A 15,492-nucleotide genomic window follows, 5' to 3' on the forward strand; every position below is an offset into this window, starting at 1 on the left:
CCCCACTTAACCCACGCCAGCGCTCACCCCTCCCCTCCCCCACCGCGACGCAACACGAGTTCGCACCACCCAAGAACAAATCCTGCCGATGCCCAGGGTGCACACATAAAAAAAGAAAGCTTGAAATGTCTCTCTCATGTCGTGACGAGTGAAGATGATTTGAAGTGAATGTAACCATCTGGTAGAGAGTTTGAGAAAAACATGAAAAAGAAGACGACATCAGCCTAAAAAGTCATGAGTCCAGAAAGCAATTCTCGTTGTAATATTATTTCACTGCAGCTATACGCGTTTCACTGTTTGCCGTCTCAACGTCCCAGCATCGGCCGCTTGGCCAGGTACTGTGTTTTACCTGTCGAAACCGAGGTATGATTGTGAGGAAGGCCTCAGCGGATTAACTTTGACCACCTGTGGTTCTCTACAACGTGCGCGTAAATGTACTACGCAGCAATGTTTTGTACAGCGCCCCATCGAAGTTGAGGTCACCGCGCTAGGGAATCGAACCCGCGTCCTCGTGATTAGCAGTGCAACGCCATGTCCGCTAAGCTAACCCGGAGGGCCGAGTACTATAAACCTGACCAAAAGTATTGGCTGCAATGCATGTGTAGACGCCATGAACGCTGTATAAACTTTTCATTAGCAGATTAGAGAAACTGAAGTGGACATCGAGGATACAAATAGAAATCAGATAAAGAAAGAGAATTTACTGAAGAAAATTGAAGGGTACAATTGCCTACGTACTGCAGCATTCGGGCACTTCGGGTGGTTTTCTAACGTTAAAAATTATTGCGCGTTAAACGACCGAAGAAAACATGAGAATAATTTCATCATCAAAATCGTCAGCTCTGAGCATACAGCCAGTCCTTGAGACGTTCGCTTTCGTTACATAGCATACTCGAAATTTCGCGGGTCTTCGAAAGAGAGAAGAAGCGAGCACTATAGCGCCAGAAACGGGGAGTACGTGCATAGTATATACTCTCGCGACAGGGTGCCTACGCAACTCGCTGCACATGGCGCCATCACGAGGACGGAAGAGGGACCTGCCTAACAACCCCCGCTACCAACACACCACACAGAAGGCAGACAGTAAAAACCGCCACGACAGCCTCACCCCCCGACGCCCTCCCATCCACGTTCAACCCCCCGGTCGAGCGACCGACCCCTTCCCCATCAACAACCACAGCTACCGCCGGTCGTGGTCGGCGGGGTTTCCCCTGGTTGCGCAAATACGCGCTCTCAATCGGCCTGGAACGCAAAACATGCCTGCAGCGGTGAGCTACCTGCAGGGGTGCTGCGGCACGTGTAAACGTACACATTCACACCCAGGCACAAGACACAGATACAAAACACGTAGCTGTGCCTTGTATAGGTGTACCGAAGTATACAGAGGTTTCGCAATGCATACTATATATATATGTTTCACCTCACGGCGAATCCGATATTGCTTGACCGATGTTGCGCCACTTGTCGTAAGTGTTGTGTTTATCTCGGCTCCACAACATAACCTACGTACACTTCTAATGAAGCTGCACACGATGAAGTGAAAGGGTTCGGATGTACGAAAAACGGAGGATCTACTCGAAAGCATAAGTACGAACATTTAGAGGAATGCTGGCACGAGCTGTGTGTGATTAGTCAATTTTGCCTCGCCTGTTTCTGTTACAACGCGCTGATCGGACACCTCAGGTTATAGGAACGAATAAATTGAATAATGCACGCTAAAGAACTGATGTGATCATCGAAAATACAAGTAGAAAGGGTATAAAGAAATTTACTGACGAAAACTTGATGGGGATAGCTTACTATGCAGTGTAACATTCGGGGCCTTCGGTTGGTTTTCTAACGTTACATATTATTCCATCTAAACGGACCGAAGAAAATTAGAATAAATTCATAGTCAGATAATTACGCACAAGATTCGGCAGAAGCGCCTCGTAAATACGCAAAATGTGCATATTCACGTTTTATTTGTGCTTTCCGTTTTACCATGTAATATATACCTAGCTTTTTGTCAGATATTATTTCTATGTGTATGTGAATGTGCGAAACGTCAATTGTACGCGTTGCCTCCACGTCATTTCATTTGTTGATTTCTGTCCATGTTACTGAAGTCTGTTTTGCCATTCTCGTGAACGTATGTGTAGCAAGCAAATGTTATGTTGAATTGTTATTGATGTTAACCGTCCGTGATATCATAAATTTTTCTAAACACACAAGATTCAGTTTTCGCGTATGGGAACGGCTTGACGCTCTCCCGCAGTGGAGTAAGTAGTGCTCTAAATCGTCAACAATTTTTCTAAGCACAACTAAGACTTTCCTATTACCGGGGCTATAGTGTGAGATTTTACGGTATATACAGTGTTTCGAGCGCATTCGACAAGGCAGATGTTTCACGGTTCTACATCACGTTGCATGTGAGTATATACGGCGAGTGAGAAACGTTGGCGAGGCGAAGGATTATATAGCGGTCGCTCGCATACATATATAGAGGCGCCAGGGTATGCGGCGATGCACAAGCCTGATATACACGATCCGACACGTTGTCCTTGTCGACGCGGTTTTCCCTATACGACGCCAACGGTTGCCGGCTCGACCATAATCCTTCGCTCAGATGTAAATGCGCAAAGCCGAACACGGGCGATAAAGGAGCATAACGCTGTTGCTCGACGCCTGCGCACACGGTGCTCCCAAATGTTATCAGTGACTATATAGCTACAGGTGCTGAAAGGTCTCGCCTCTAACTTAGCACCCGCGAACGCCACGTTATTCCATTGCTATAGCTATCACGATCAAAGATATAGTCGCCTAACCTGTAGTCTTTCTTTATTAGCAGTGCTACGGTTGTTGTAGAGCCCCACTATTCACAATGACCGATATGGCTGCACCACGCAGGCTGCTATTTACAAATGCGTATCGAGTGCACGTCGGAGCCAAATAGCGATTGCAAAGGAAGCGGCCATCTATGGTACGATGAACCAGGCGCCCAGTAAACCACGAATATTCATTAGATGTCCACAGAATGCTACATCCATTAGATATCGATATAGCTAGCATTGTGTAGCTAGCTACGGATATCTCATGGACATTCGTGGTTTCGATGCGAAAGCGAAATAGCTGAGAATACGCCTAACATGCACCCTAACTTTCGGTGACAAACCGAGTACTTACTACATAGCAAGCGAACCTCACACTGTCCACAAATACATACGGGTATCGAACATTACACATCCTGCAGCTGCAAGGAATCAGGACGGAACATCTGTACATGGCCATCTCGTGGCTTTCTGTTTGCTATGCAACGCATCGAGGACGTCCTCCACGGAACGTGATTGTTTTGGAAGCGATTAACCTGGTCTTGGGGAGAGAATGGGAGAAGTAGAGTATACTAAAATGCAGGCGTTAAGTGCACCGGTAATGAGTAAAGTACCATGTTCACCAATGCTATAGATTCGCAAAATGTATCTGCATATCCACGCACTGAAGCAGTCACACAGTAGAGAAGCTCTGCACCAATTCGTGCTGACTTTTTCTTTCTATATGCCAATAAGTTTGTTCAATCACGCGGTGCACCAAGACGTGACAACCAAAACTTCGCACTATTCTGCTATGTACCTGATGTAGAGTATTCGCCCCCTGTCTTGGACGCAAAAACCAGAGGCACAGTCTCCCTGCGGCAACACACGATCCCTACACCACCAGGCCAGTATGATATTGGGGCACAAACAGCGGTCATTGCTGCAAGCTTATAGGTAAGTTGCGCAAGGTGTGCACATGAAACGTAAATTGCGCTGGACTCGACGCATCCCCGAAACACATAGCACCCCTCTCCCTCCCCTCTTCCCGCCTTTCCTCCACGCCACCCGTTCCCGCCTAAGCAGCACGAAAGCGAAACGAAACCTAGACCTACCTGCGCGTGCAACGTCCACAGTGATACAACGGTCAAGGTGCATTAATTCACGCGGCTCACGGTGAGAAAATGATAACCGACCCGGCACACGCCGCTACGGTCCGGCGACCACCATTCAATGCACGCGCCACTAAGAACGGACGCATGCCAGCGAGGGTGCACGCATGCATGCATGCCGCGCGCGCGCGCGCACGAGCCAAGTGCGGCCGGCGGTCAGGATGTGGGAGCACTCACAGAATGACCATTGAAGCACGCCGGGATCCGGTCGTGGCGGTGGCGGACTCGTTGTCGGGTCTGGATGGGGACACAACACAGTCAGCCGGCGGTAGTGTGCAGTGCAGGGACAACGTACGCAACCGTGGGTCCCCCCCTTCTTTCTTGGAGACCGATGCGGTGGTGGTGGGCGGGGTGGGCGCAAGCGCGCGACGGCTCTCGGGGCCCAAGCACCGGAGAGCAAACACACACAGCACTGGCGTCACCCACGGGCTCAATGCGAAGACGAAGAACACGGCGAACAAGGGGTTGTTGTCGGGGCGAGCGAAGGGGAAGAAGAAGAGTGGAGCGTGGTGCCGGCTGCAGCAGCAGCAGGCGCGGCGGCAGGCCCTCTCTAGCGGCGGCTGCGGCTGCAACGGCGCGGCGCGGGCGAGACGGTGATGGAGGGCACGGGCATCGGCTCCGGAGAATGGGCCGCCTGCGACACTTTGTCTCGCGCTCACAATGCGCGCCGCGAACAAGCGCCCGACGGGAGCGCGCCGCCGCGGAAGCGCGCTCAACGTGGGAGGCGGGCCCGAACGCCTCCATTGGAGGAAAAGTAGCGTGACGTCACAAAAGCTTGCTCGCGCGGGGCGGGGTTTGCGGGGAGGCGCGGGGAAACGCACGTGACGCGTCGCCGCGGCGTTCCGCCGCACAACCGACGTGCGCACGCGCGAAAACGGCGCTCGAGAGGTCGTGCGCGCGGGCGCGCGCGTTCGAGCGTTTGTGCGGACGCGGTGGCCGATGGACGAAGGACGGTCGTACCGGTAGCCCAGGGAAACGAGAACTACATCTGATGATCACGTTTCGCCGGAGACTGCGGCACGGAAGATCGAAACCGCTTGCAAGCATTCCGCGCTCGCGCTTTTGCTGAGGCAATGAACTTACGCGCCCATGCGTATTTAGGATTATTTTGCTGAAAGTCTAGATCGATCCGTCTTACCTCTAAATTTAACAACGCGGAATTTCGAAGGGAATTTTAATGATCAAATTACTGGGTTTCTGTACGACTCAGAGTAGGATTTTTTTTTACGTACAAATTTTCCCGCATTCTCTGGCAGTTAGCTAGTTAAATCTTACTCGATTTCGCGAGACTATTGAATAGGTTAATCGGGATGCATATGCAAAGTTCGCCCTTCGTGGTGCATGAATTCAAAGCAAGCGTCCGTATGCATTCAAAGTCTTAAGAAGTAAATACACATTTTCTCTCTGAACACAAACAACGTTGCAAACACACACCGATGCATCCGACAGACGACGAAGTCGCCAGCGAATCGCGCAACACGTTTCCTAGCGGAAGCACGATCTGCTCAGTATTTCCTCCCAGCCACCTTAATTTGGATAATCAAAAGTAACCGTCTATTACATAACTATAGCGTATTCCGCACGCTAATACGAACCAGACCGTATATACCTGCCCATAAACTGTACCATCCCAATTTTCACTGATACTTTCGCGGGACTTGTTTATGCTTAGAGCCTCGATGCTTTACTGAACAAGGGGCGTGATCAGAGCAGTGCAAAATTAAGAATGAATGATGGAATGATGCTGGTGCCCAAATTCTCGCTGCGATAAGGGACGACGCTATAATAATAATATATATTTCCTTTTTCTCTGCTTCCACGTCATTTATTTGCTATAGTTAAGAAATTACTCGTGCATGAAACAAAAGGATAGACACGATAAAGAAATTATTAAAAATGACTTGAAGACGAAATGATAGCTTAAGGTATTTTAATTTTCACGGTGTTCAATTATACAGGAAGAGCTTTCATGAGAGCATACAGCGTTATATATGCTACAGGCTCTTCACGAGATACGTTTCTGGCCTTGTTGCCAAGTGACATATTACAGTGCGACACATTTTTACAACAGTCTTACGTAATTTTCATCTTTCTACATGTTCTCTTTTCAATCACAGAGGCTTCCCAGTGAAGGGAACGACAGTCCGGTAAGCTTTTGTCGCAAGAGAGCTGGGTGATCTCAGTGAGTCATTATTAAAGTAATAAATAAATAAAATAACATCAACAATATTTGTTGCGTCGTATTTTTTATGTGCCTTCACCTTCTCTCAGGCCCTCTCACGAGCCCGAGAAAAACATAAAGAAATAAAAACACAGTCATGCGCACTACTCGCGTGGTTCTAAGACCTCCAGTTATATTTGTACTCATCGTGGGCGGGCTCAGAAGTAGTCACTCTGAAAAAAAAAAAATATTTAGTTCTAGAAGTGCATGCGCGTTCATCAAGATATCGCAGTTCACCACGAGTTACCAAAATTTACCTCTACGTGTCGTCTCGTTTCGCCAGATGCTTAATGGAAACTGTTAAATGAGCGTTCGCCTGTAGAGTTTACGAAGGTCACCTATATAATATAAGTGTGCCATTGTGTACTATTATAATAATAGAATATTTGCCGGGGTTTAACGTCCCAAAACCACGATACGATTATGAGAGACGACGTAGTGGAGGGCGCCGGAAATTTCGAGCACCTGGGGTTCTACCTAAATCTAAGCAAACGGGCCGCCAGCATTTAGTTTCCATCGAAATGCAGCCACCGCGGCCGATATTCGATCCCGCGACCTTCGGGTCAGCAGTGAAGCGCCATAACCCCAAGACCATCGCGGCGGGTTGCGTATCCATTATAGGCAGTTCAGAGAGGAAAAAAAAGAAGACAGTTTTCTTTCTTTCTCTCTTTATTTTGTAACCTCGGCACTGCGCTACAAACGGGTGGTTGTCTATTTTCCCTTTCTTAACTCTATCGCTTACTTGAATGGGAAAGAGGGTTGATACTGGCTTATGGTGCAATCTCTTTTAATGTACCGTGCAATTGTGTTCAATCTTAATGCTAATATGAGCGAATTAGCATCAAGGAGATCGGGTTGAACAAAAATGTTTCTGCGTGAGTCAAAATGCTGTGCAAGGAATCGTATAAACATATACCCTTTTGAGTGCAGGTACACTATCTTTATCTCAACAGAGTCATTAGTTTCCCAGGGAGTACGTGACTTACTACTGATATGCCTTATTTATTCAAGCTCTACATAAGACGACGGAATGAAGGTAAGAATACCAAAGATACACGGTATACACCGTCGCCGGCGGAACAAGATCGAAATCGAAAGCTTCGCCGTGCAAAGAGTCGGATATACCGATAACTTATCAGAGTGCTTAGCAATTCAGTGAGTGCAGAATCGACTCGGGAAGTGTGCGACCTGCGAAATCTCGACTCAGATACGGGGAAATAAATGAACTCGGATCCAACGTAAAGTGCATTAAGAAATAAATGAAAAAAAAGGAACGACAATTTACACGTTCTGTGCGACCGCATGATATATATATATATAACGATAGCTCGCGCGGAATCATAACGGGTGGCGATATTGCTAACACGTTTGCAAATTACAACGGTTCCCCCTTTATGCACAAAAAAGACGGGAAAATACAGAGAACATACGAAACATATAAAAAACATGAACTATGGTACGTAATAACTAGAGGCCGGATTTTTAGGCACTAAAAAAGCTCGTTTTAGGCGCCAAAAATAGGCAGGCAAAACAACGTTTTAGGCTTTTAAGATAGTAAATATAGGCACAATAACTTTTCACATACATGCAGATAATTTGAAACGAAGACGTGCGCGAGCTCTATCTACAAAAGGAAAGCAAAAATGTTATTGCTTAAGATGGCACAAAGGCGTTAAACAGTTCAACATAGCCGTATAATGTGCTTTGTCCCGCACGGTTCGCAGAACACGGTCTCTCCCGTATTCTGCACGGTGAGTCCAGATTCCATTGTCGAATCAACACACTTCTGGTTGTCTTCTCGGCATGACTGAGAAGGGCAGAGCAGGAGCAGATAGCCAGATCGCTAAAACAACAGAAGGGAGGGATTCCATCCTATTGTCCGTGTCGAATCGCGTAGAGCCAATTTCTCCCCTGCCAGTGAATCACTGGCGTAGCCAGGGGGGAGAGGGGGTTCAACACCCCCTTCCCCCAAACTTTTCAGTTTTGCATGCGTATATAGGCACGCATGCATACAAGCGCACTCACGAACATACATACAGTATGGTTGAACCCCCCCCCCTCCCCTGGCTTCTGAAAAAAAATCTCTGGCTACGCTGATGCAGTGAACACCTTACAAGTTAACTTACAAAAACAAAAGCCGCGTGCGGTAGCATGAATAACGGTCTCAAACTGCTCCCGGGCGCGCAACTTGAGGCTAAATAGTGTTAATACAAGCGCCAATTTTGAAAATAGGCATTTATAGGCATTTGTGATCATTTAGGCACAAACGCCAAAAATAGGCATTTATAGGCACTATAAAAACACTATAAAAGCCCTTCTTAACCTCTAATTCATATGCTCATATATCAAAGTGGCACGATAGGAGCGCAAGGAACAAAATAGGCATTTGCCTAAAATCCGGTCGCTTAACATATAGCATCTTTTAGCAGCCCCGGTGGTCTAGTGGTAATGGTGCTTGACTGCTGACCCGAAGGTCGCGGGATCGAATCGCGGCCACATTTGCGATGGAGGCGAAAATGCTTGAGGCCCGTGTAATTAGATTTAGGTGCGCGTTAAAGAACCCCCCGGTCGTCAAAATTTCCAGGGCCCTTCATGGTGTCCCTCGTAATCATATCGTGGTTTTTGGACGTTAAACCAAACAATTATTATATAGTACCATCTTTTGTTTTAAGCTTGCACTTATATAGAACCTGCATCTGCCGACTGACTTGGTGAAAAATGCTTCATCGTACAATATAGGAAACACGTTCGCGATGTCACCGCATACGTCAGGATTGTGCAAGATTTGCTGCAGCTTTGGAATCTGCCGCGGTATTGACATTGTAGGTCATATTAGGCGTTGCCGTATATAGCTTAATCAGTAGGGGATATACAGCGCATGCGCGATCAAGGCGTTTTGTGAATGCGAAAATAATTATCGCAGGCGCGTTGTCTCCCGTGCTATAGATTTGCCTGTTTCTTTTCAATATAGTTTAATTACTTTTTTTTTTGCAAATATATACTTAATAGGCATTAGAAGCTAAAAATGGCGTAGACGTAAAAAGAGCACGCATTTCGGAAGCCGTTTTTTGCTCGCAGAATAGTGTAAATAAACAACGCATGCACGTAAATGTTTTGCCGATTTATTTCTATGAAGTTTTAAGAAAGACAGAAAGAGAATGGGGGGAAGAGAGAGATTGAGAAAAAGTTTTCTTCCGCGGAAAGCAACGTTCGAGTCCTGCTCACTGCACCCGAGGGGAAACGAGAGAAGCAAACAAGCGAACAAAACAATCAGTAACTATATTATAACCAGCTGTCTTCAACAACAGTGCGCGATAACGACTGACCTCACAGAACTCGATCCTCTCGAGCAGCAGCTATACGGGTTCACGTCATAGCTTCGAATAGAGATCAAAATGGGAAGCCGCATATACGGTATACATAGTCGCTACGGAATAATGGGCGAACAAGGAAAAAAGAACAAAAAAAGTCGCCTTGCCCAGCAACAGCGCACCACCGTGGCCTGTTGTGCCGCTATTTATTTAGTCACGCACAACAGTGGCAAACGAATGTGAAACGCACTTCAGAAGGGAGGACGTTTGGGGTGTTGGATAGTTCATCGCGCTTCAGAAACCGTAGTGCACAAACGAACACGGTACAAGATGACCAGACAAGATGTTGTCCTGTATTCATCTTGTTCCGTGTTCGTTAGCGCGCTGTGGTTTCTGAAGTATAATGCGAAACGGATGGAAGGGTCATTTCACTCCTTTGGGTTGCATGTGCCCACATGGGTTATATTGCGGTGAAATTGGAGGATATAGGTAAATTGCTCCCATCAAACTATTACTTTATTATTATTATTATTGTTGTTGTTGTTGTTGTTGTTGTTGCTGTTGATGATGATGATGATGACGGTGGTGGTGGTGGCGGTGATGGCGTTAAATTGTGGGCAGTAAGAGAAGTTGGCATCATGTGTGACGTCCGCGGCGTCTCAATTATATCTCACGCAAACAGCGTACATAACAACGATAGTGCCGCTTCAAGACAAATAAATAAAGACAAACTTGTTATTGCTGAGCACGATATGAATTCCGACAACTTATCGTACACGTTAACCTCCGAACTAATTTCCTTTTTTCTTTCTTTTTGGCATATCAGGGGCAATTCCCGGGAGTATGACCCCGCATACCATAACTCCGAATGATTTTTGAATGCGCCTCAAAGCGCCTACGATGTCCGGCAGCACGGCGAAAACGATTTAAAAAGAAAGAAAGAAAGAAAAAATCGGCAGATCCGACGTACCGTGGGAGTCGATATTATGCGAAGCATGCGGGGGGTAGGTGACTGTGGCGTGAGTTTTTTACATAGCGACACGTTAGAAAATGACGCTAAAGATATAAAGATATGTATAAATTTTATACGCATATATATATATATATATATATATATATATATATATATATATATATGTTGCAGAGCCTCACATGTGTTATATAACCAATTGTTTACGGTTGGGTAACGCTGCCAAAGGCAACGTGGGTATTACCAACACCAGAAGCGATAAGCTGATATGTAGTGCTTCTACGTGTCCCGAGAACGCGCGCGCGTTTCACGAACCCGTGTGCATGTGTTCAAGAAGTTCTTGAGAGTTCTTGAACAAGGGCATCATCACCGTGATCAGTGAGCACCAGCAGCTGGTCATGACTTGTTATAGGATCCGGTCGTGATCGTGGTGACGAGGGGTCCATGTGTAGTGAAGTATGAGGTATAGTACAGCTGTTGGAATTCGTGGATGCCTCGGTCATTGTGTCGACAAATTGTCTGTCGATAGAGCCGGCGACATGTCGGAACCTGAAGTCGCCATTCTCGTTGGTGAGGTATAGGCCGTCGAGGCTGGTAGGCCTGGATAGTACTACGTAGACCAACATCAGTGGATGGTGTTTGTCGTATTCGTAGACTACCTGGGCGTATGTGGACTACGTAGCGTAGTCTACAAAACGGCTGTCGATCAATCTGGCATCATCCTCGGTCAGCATGAGGCCATCGCCCAGCGTCGTAAGACATGAAGAGGACACTGCGGCGTTCTGGTGGACGAAATGGACCTGACGGGGCGGTGATGTGGGTATCATATGTAACTTTCGGTAATGTATTCCTCCGGGGTCGAACAATGCTTTAGTATAGCTTGCTGAGTAATAGAAATACAAACATAATGTTTATTAGACTGCTGTAAAAGCGGAGCCAGCACTGGAACTACAGACGTTAATCTGATATGACGCCTGTATCGTAGGAGTACAAATCGTAGGAGTATCATGTAGTGTTTATTACTTCCTTGTAAAATTAGATAGCCAGCACCACAACCACAATGGACGTTGCACCGATATTACGCCTGCGTAGGCTGTTTTTCCAAACCAGTTTATAGACCTGGCGTGGCTCAGTGGTAGAATACCTGATTGCCACGTAAAATGCTTGGGTTCGATTCCTGCTGGGATCCTAATTTTCATTCTTTCCATTCATTGAGTCAACACTGCCGATGTTGGTTTTCCTTAACGCTCTAGCATTTAAGTTACTAATGTCTGTTCTCGCCGTTCCTGGGTAGATATAAACTGTCAGTCACCTGTGGCGCATACCCGTACACCGCGGCGCGTGGTCAACGGGTATGTGCCACACGTGTCTAGTGGAAAGGGTTTGACGACGTACGCGAGAGGATTTTAAAGTTATTCATGTCATGACCCGGCAATCATCTTTGTCAAATCCTCTTACCCTCCCATGCAAATTTTGGTCTACACCAAGTTAAGGAGACGATCATGAGAGCACCCCGACGTAGGCGGCTAGATAGATAGATAGATAGATAGATAGATAGATACGTAGATAGAAACGCGCAAAGTGCCAGAGGTTCGCTAAGAAATGCTTCGCATTTAAAAGAAAGAAAGAAAGAAAGAAAGAAAGAAATGTTAGCTATAGTACTACTGAGAACAACGGTTCAACAACCACTGGCCCATGGCCTCACGTGATGACCACTTTATGAGTTGACACAGGTATGCCACGTTAAAGTAGGCGTATCAACGTGTGGGTCTGCAGCGAACAATTATATTTTCTTTACTTTTTGCGATGACGACACGGCACAATACGCGACCTGTTTTGCGATTTCCAATGCTGATTTACACAGGTAAAAATTTTAATAAAATTCTGGAGTTTTATGAGGCAGAACCACGGTATGACCACGAGGCACGCCATAATGGAGGACTCTGGATTCAGATTCACTGCGTGGGGATCTTTAACGCGCACTTAAGTCTACACGGGTGACCCCACCTTGCATGCACAGCCCCATCAACATGCGGCCGCTGCTGTTGGGAATCGAACCCACGTCCTCGAGCATATGGAAGCGTGACATTTAAGTGAATATAAGCTATTACAACGGGTTCGATCTACATATGCGACTAAAGTAATCGCGGCAAGAAGTGTATCAAACTTGCACATACAGTGCGCCGAAAAATTGTACTCGTGGGAGGGAATTAAGGAGGGGAAATTGTCTGTAAGCGAATCTCTTATTCCAAACAACTCGAACTACCTGTTATGTGAAAGTCCGTTTCGTTCGAGAAATATACCGCGGTGTATATAGTGCATGAACATATGTCGCATATGTGTCATTGCGTCGCGAAATATTGTTTGTGCGCCCTCTTCATAAGGAACATAACACGAGCCCTCATTGGCTGCCCTTTGTTTACACAAAACCATGCGCTACAGCACCGCCCTCACGTTGAAGAATTTTAACGCTACTCATTTCCGCTGTTTTGGCCGTGACATGGACGTAACGTCAAAGTAATGAATGAATGAATGAATGAATGAATGAATGAATGAATGAATGAATGAATAACGGAGCGGGTGCGTGTGTGTTTGTGTCTGTGTGCTGTATTAACAAACGGGACTAGCCGAGGTATCACCTACACCTCATTCTCTCTCAAGCAACTTCTGTATACAGCACAAAACCGAACAGAAATTAAGTAGCGTCATTTTACTCTGCGAATGCAACCTCGGTTGACTCACACGCGTGTAGGAGAGAAATCACGCGAGTCAAGATATATGCAGATGTCGGCAGGACGTCGGTATATGTAGGGCAAATCATACAGTACAAAAGCTACGCACTCATTCGCATTAATTAATCGATGGGTCCTCCGTACAACGGCGGTGATCTCCAAGGCACGCCACTTACGCCCACAAAACAGCCTATACACGCACCCATGCAAACAGGACCACCAGATATCGCACATATATATATATATACCATTCGCGCATTAGCACGTGACACAGGGTGAATGCGGTGGTGTGCATATTACGTAGTACATCACCGAGGCAGCATGTCACGCATATATATTCGGCACCTTACGCGAGACCAACACCTATACTCCGCCCTCCATCTGCTTATATCGAGAGGCATATAAAAAAGTCGCTGGTGTGCCGACTATATACGGAGCCGATACAGGCACGTCCAGCTGTGCACGCAGGGCCAGAACTGGTTGCAGCACGGCCAGCGAAAAGTACGGCGGCCGAGAGATCGCAATTACGAAAGAAGAGCACCCGCACCGCGCGCTCGCACACGTCCACTGCGCGCGGGTATGTATGTATACGTGTGCGTGTGTAAGAGTGGTGAGTGCAGACCACACGCGCCGGAGCCCAAAGCGAGGATGCACGACTTTTCGTCGGGATTGATTGGCAGTCGTGAAGCTCGTTAGCACGCCGCCTGCAATGCCCTTTTTTCTCCCTTCACTGTGCACGCTCCTCTCCCACCGATATGTATACAGCTATGCACTTGCATTCTTCGAGTCCAGCTTCATCATGGGGGTGCGCGTCTAATACGCGTACGCGCACTTTGCCAGGTAGTCCCGCAGCGCAGGAAGACGCAAATGAAATTCATGATGCACAGCTCACTCTTGCATGCAGCCCGCAGCAATGTAATGTGTCCTGTACCTGCATTATAAGGGCGCGGCGTTACTGCAGCGTTCGGATAGTTCTTGAGATATCTATAGAGGAATCCTCCTGATCCGTTACTTTGCGCAGTACCGCTAGTTGTAATCTGCAAGGTGCCGTTCACCGACATATAGGCGAGGGAGTTGAAGAAACTCATGAATAACAAACTCACGAGTGCTATAATAACAACGTGATCTATAGTTATATTGTTAGAAGAATGTAAGAGTCTATAAGTGCAGCTTATGGCACGTTTCTAATGAGGACCACTAACATGGATGTTTGCTGGCGCTAGGGTCTCGTGGACAAAATGGCTTAAACTGCAGTTCGGTATACGCTCGTACAGTGCAATTGGCCCTCTTAATTCACGAACGCTAAAATCCCTTTAGATTATCGAGTCTTATACAGCGCCCGCGCCATTGCTAAATGTCACTAAACCACAGGATTTTCTGCTCCGCGTAGTGTTACATTCGGCGTACACCGCAGGACCTTTACTCACGCCTGCTTGAAAAATACGACCTCCTCTCCTTTGAAGAATATGATGTGATGGTGCTAATAACATAGCACAATTAAGACAATAACAATCGGACTGAAGGCAGAGACTTACCGCAAGATCATCATTCGCCACCAGAGTCTCAACTGAACAGTTATACCTCAAAAGTTTAAGTTCCACGGCCCTGTGTATACCACCTGTCAAGGCAGTCCCAGAGGTGTAGGAGACAAAGGAACACGAATAGGGATTGGAAATTCGAACAAAATTCTGTTGCCCGACCATGTCCTGGAAGATTCAGCTGCCGGGCCTATATATAGTTCCCAGTGCTGGAGTGCTATCCCAGCCAGGGGCGTAGGCAGAAATTTTTTTCGGCGGGGGGCACCTCCTTGATCTGAAGTGGGGGTCGGGTAGGCAGATGTGATCGAGTGTCATTTTGAGCTTTGTATGCCATGGAAAAAAAAAAAATTCGGGGGGGGGGGGGGGCACGGGCCCGGTGTGCCCCCCCCCCCCTGGCTACGCCACTGATCCCAGCAGCAGCAGTACATGCATACAGAGGACTTGGCGAGCGTACGCCACCAATGCGGAGATGTACGCACCCGAAGAGCATCTTCAAACAAAAGAGCAAAGAGAGATAAAGAGAGCCTTCGCCATTTCTTGTGGTGACTTTGTGTCTTCCATTCGTTCCATACGTTTGTCTCTATATTTCCTTGCAGATGCGATACAAGAGTCTCAGCGCCGTGTAACGCAGGTTGCTGGGAGAAAGGAGGAATGGTGAAGGCGGCTGATGTGTGCGTAACTTGACCGCTGTGGGCTTCCCAGGTACGGTCCGTCCACCTGCGCGGCGCTGTCGCTTTTGCCTCCGTGCTATATAGTAAG

General features: G+C 47.1%; 1 protein-coding gene across 3 annotated transcripts in view; it reads right to left on the minus strand.

Annotated features, from left to right (window-relative positions):
• LOC119383158 (transcription factor Sox-5) overlaps positions 1–15,492 on the minus strand; it is a 450,853-nt gene that overhangs the window by 274,795 nt on the left and 160,566 nt on the right. The window contains exon 1 of one of the 3 annotated variants that reach the window (XM_049412429.1): positions 4,139–4,605. The exons of 1 other annotated variant lie outside the window; for it this stretch is intronic. In XM_049412429.1, coding sequence (XP_049268386.1) covers positions 4,139–4,149 — 11 coding nt within the window. In that variant the 5' untranslated portion in view covers positions 4,150–4,605. Of the gene's footprint in view, positions 1–4,138; positions 4,606–15,492 lie in introns of those variants that run through there. One more of the 3 variants, XM_049412430.1, reaches the window with a different exon arrangement.

This window comes from Rhipicephalus sanguineus, chromosome 2, assembly GCF_013339695.2.
Source record: "Rhipicephalus sanguineus isolate Rsan-2018 chromosome 2, BIME_Rsan_1.4, whole genome shotgun sequence".
Taxonomy (NCBI): domain Eukaryota; kingdom Metazoa; phylum Arthropoda; class Arachnida; order Ixodida; family Ixodidae; genus Rhipicephalus; species Rhipicephalus sanguineus.